The sequence below is a fragment of the Chelonoidis abingdonii genome, chromosome 11 (assembly GCF_003597395.2).
Source record: "Chelonoidis abingdonii isolate Lonesome George chromosome 11, CheloAbing_2.0, whole genome shotgun sequence".
Taxonomy (NCBI): Eukaryota; Metazoa; Chordata; order Testudines; family Testudinidae; genus Chelonoidis; species Chelonoidis abingdonii.
In genome coordinates this window covers 21,277,517-21,281,192 of record NC_133779.1, presented here as the reverse complement: position 1 = coordinate 21,281,192, position 3,676 = coordinate 21,277,517, and the positions used below count along the sequence as shown (strand labels likewise).

General features: G+C 62.9%; 1 protein-coding gene across 1 annotated transcript in view; it reads right to left on the bottom strand.

Moving 5' to 3' along the window:
* RNF167 (ring finger protein 167) overlaps window positions 1-3,676 on the bottom strand; it is a 22,941-nt gene that overhangs the window by 3,584 nt on the left and 15,681 nt on the right. The window contains 6 exon segments of the mRNA XM_075071325.1: window positions 2,571-2,738; window positions 2,741-2,828; window positions 2,831-2,917; window positions 2,920-2,963; window positions 3,278-3,347; window positions 3,349-3,362. Coding sequence (XP_074927426.1) covers window positions 2,571-2,738; window positions 2,741-2,828; window positions 2,831-2,917; window positions 2,920-2,963; window positions 3,278-3,347; window positions 3,349-3,362 — 471 coding nt within the window.

Genomic DNA, 3,676 nt, shown 5'->3' with positions numbered 1-3,676 from the left:
CCCCGTCTCTCCGCCACTTTTTCTATCACAAAAATCCTCTTCGTTGCTGCCAAATTTTTTTCTGGTTGTTTTAAAAAAGGAAAAAAAAAAGTAGGTTTTTTGGGGGGGGGGGGGGGTAAGGGGGGGAAAAAAACTATATTGGAACAAAAGAAATAAAAAGGAAATTTGAATAATTCTCAAGGCGCATCTGTGTCTAGTGTCAGCTCAGGAGTGCTCAGGACTCCTGGGTTCTCTCCCCTGCTGGGGAAGCGTTGCCTAGTCAGAGCTCAGCTGGGGGAGGGCGCAGCCTGGGAGACACACCCCCCCTTGCGCACACACTCCTGGCTGGCATTAGAGACACACACAGTCGCACACCCTTAGTACACAGCAGTGCCTGAGTCATGGTGCAGGGAGGGGCGTGAACAGCTGGCCAGGGACCTGCCAGAGCTCTGCCCCCAGGGATCCTGCCTTGGGGTGGGGGGTGTCTGTTTGGGGGGGTGGGGGGTCTGGGCCCTGGCCCCAGTGCAATGGGGCACCCAGGACTGGCTTCCTGCCCATCCCTGCAGCCGCATGTTCCACCAGCAGGGAGATGGAGATGATCTCTAGGGCAGGCATGCCTAGGGGTCAGGTGGTGGGCTGGGGGGGAGGGGTCAGGACACCTGGGTTCTATTCCTGGTCCTTGTGCCAGGGAGCCAGTTTCCCCCTCCCAGCTGTACTTGAGGCAGGGGGTGATCTGCAAAGCCACAGTTGTAGGGTGGGTGGGGGTCTGTGCTGTGCCTGGCATGGGGGGCAGCCCGGAGCTTCCCCCGAAGAACAACCTCAGCACTGCCAACAACTCTTAACAGCAGCGCCTGCCCACGCAGGAGCGCCTGTCCCGGGCCCAGGTGAGTCCTTCCCCCTCGTGCCAAACAGTGCCCCCCAAGTCTGGTGCCACTGGGGGAACGGGGTTAGGTACAGGGCACACTGCACCCACCCCAAAGAGTCAGCGGTCAATTCAGAGCAAGTATCTTTTATTCCAAGCTATGCCCTGACCCGGGGCCAGGGTGCCTGGCGTGACCCACAGCTCCCCCCGCAGCCCCACCCCACCATTAGTTAAAAAAAGCAGCCTAGGAATGAGCTCCAGTAACCCAACCCACCCCAGGGGTTATGGGTTGTAGTGTGAAGGGAACAGGCCCCACATCCTGCTGGGGCAGGGACAGACAAGGCGGTAGTGGGCCCCCGGCGGGGCTGAAAGCATAGACACGAGGTGCGCAGTGGCACCCCCCTATTTTGGTCCAGGAGGCTGTAGAGCAAAGGGGGGACCATGCTGCACCCCATTTTTTAAGCTACACCTGTAACTCAAGCAGGAGCCGGGGTCGGGCTGGCCACCAGGGCGAAGGAGGAACGGCTGGAACCCCTCTCAGGTTAAAAGGGGGGGTGGAGGAGACATGGGGCCCATGTCGCTCAAGGAAAGCAGCCCCTGCCCCCTGCTAGCCTCTGAACAGGGTGGTAGCCACTGGGGGCAAGGACGGGTCTGGCTTTGGGCCCACCCTGGCAGGACAGACACAGGACTTGAGCTGAGTCAGAGGGGCTATACCCTATGGGGGTAGGGGTGAAGCCCCCCAGAGGTAGTAGCCATGGGCAGGGCTCAGACAGCCACTGCTCCCAGGTCGCAGCCACAGGCTTCTAGCCTGGGGGACAAGTGGGCAAGTCAACCCCCGTTTCTCTGGCCGAGCCCAGAGAGCGATAGGCCCCTGACTTCATGGTGTCAGGGGCTGGGGGACTCCATGGGGCAGTGAAAGCAGCTGCCCAGGCGCTAGCCCTGTGGAGGGAGGGACTAGCCCTGTGGAACCAGCTGAGGGGCAGGGGCTTCAGGTGAAAATGGCAATGAAGAGCCCTTAATTTCACTAACCTGGCACAGGGGAGCGGCATGGGCCTGATATGGGGCCATGAAATGGGGTGAGGGGGCAGCAGCTGGTGGAAGCCCCCTCTCCCAAATCCCCACAGCTGGGGCGAAGTGTGGCAGGGAGGCTGGGGGCAGGGCCCAGGAACAGGCAGGAATGTCGTCTGGCTGCAGTGTTTACACCCAGCCGGCCAGCAGAGCCAGCCCAAGGCTGAGCCCAGGAGGGGGAAGGGGGGTGGGTTTGCTTCAGTGCTGGGCTCCCCTCGCCCTGCTGAGAACCCAGGAGTCCTGGCTCCCAGCCCCCCTGCTCTGACCCACCAGCCCCCACTGCCCTCCCAGAGCCAGGGAGAGAACGCAGGAGTCTGCTCCCAGCCCCCCTGCTCTGACCTCACCAGCCCCACTCCCCTCCCAGAGCCGGGGAGAGAACCCAGAAGTCCGGCTCCCAGCCCCCAACTCCCTCTGGGAGCATGTGGAGAGAATTGTCCTCCCCCACCATAGCCCCTCCCAACCTGAGCGGTGCAAAAGGCCCTCTCCCCACCCCAAGGCCCTGACCCCCCAGTCCCACAGCCCTAGAGCTGCAACATAATCACTGCCCCGGGCCAGGGGCTGCAGGCCTGAAGGGGAGCTGGGGGTCACCCCACACCACAGAAGGGGGTCCAGCACCAGATCCCACCGGGGGCCACTGTCTTTGTACACAGTTTAAACATACCAAGAAAGCTTTGGCGGGGGTGGAGGTCCAACCAGCCCCCCGCATCTTGGGGGTCAGACAGGGATGCCCGGCCCCCCCGCCCTCCAGGGGGCTGCCCTGGGGGCAGCCCCTGGGGCCCATCCTGTTCCTCCCAAGAGCCTTCCTCGCCAGAGGGTGGGCCCCGTGCCTCGCCATGCTGCGAAGGAGGGGTGTGGCGGCAGAGGGAGGGGCCCAGCCAGTTGGGGTTCGCTCTGAGGTGGCGCGCTCTTCCTCCTCACTCCCTCGCCCTGCGGGTGCCCCCTCGCCCCCGAGTCTGAGTCCGCAGCCGTCCGCAGCACCCGCTGCTTACACACGGGGCAAGGTCGTCTTGGGCCAGCGTCAGCCAGGGGTCGCACGCACACGCAAGTGAATACGCTGGGGATGGAACAGTTGAACCCAGCCGTCGGGCGGCTTCCCCTGCCCCACACCACCAGACCCCACTCCCCTCCCAGGATCCGGATCCCCAGCCTACCTGCCTAACCACATAGCCCCCACACTCCCGCTACCAGAACTGGGGAAGAGAACCAGAGGATCCGGCTCCCAGGCCCCCCCGCTACTATACCACTAAGCCACCCCCTTCCCAGAGCAGATAGAGAACCCCGGAGTCCTGGCGTCCCAGCCCCCCTGCCTTAACCCACCCAGCCCTCCACTCCCCTAACCAGAGCCGGGGAGAACCCAGAAGTCCTCACCAATGGCCACAGGGCAGGACCGCAGCCGGTCGCCCCTCCCATAACCTCGGTCCAGACAGATGGCACAGACCGTCATACTCGTCCCCTGGCAGAGAGACGGAAACGGGGCATTAAGCCTGACTATGGGGGAAATGAGGCACACAGAAGGGGTGGGACCAGGCAAGCCCATACAGTGAAGAATAACAATCCCTGACCCCACGCCCCTCCCAGAGCCGGGAGAGAAACCCAAGGAGTCCTGGCTCCCACCTCGCCCGGCCTAACAACTCCATCAGCCCCCAACCCCCCAGAGCCGGGGAGAACCCAGGAGGTCCTGGAGCCAGGCCCTAGCAGTGTGCATAGGAACAATGATATACACAGGGTAATGTCACCCTAGGTCATGTGTCACAGAAAGGGGTCAGG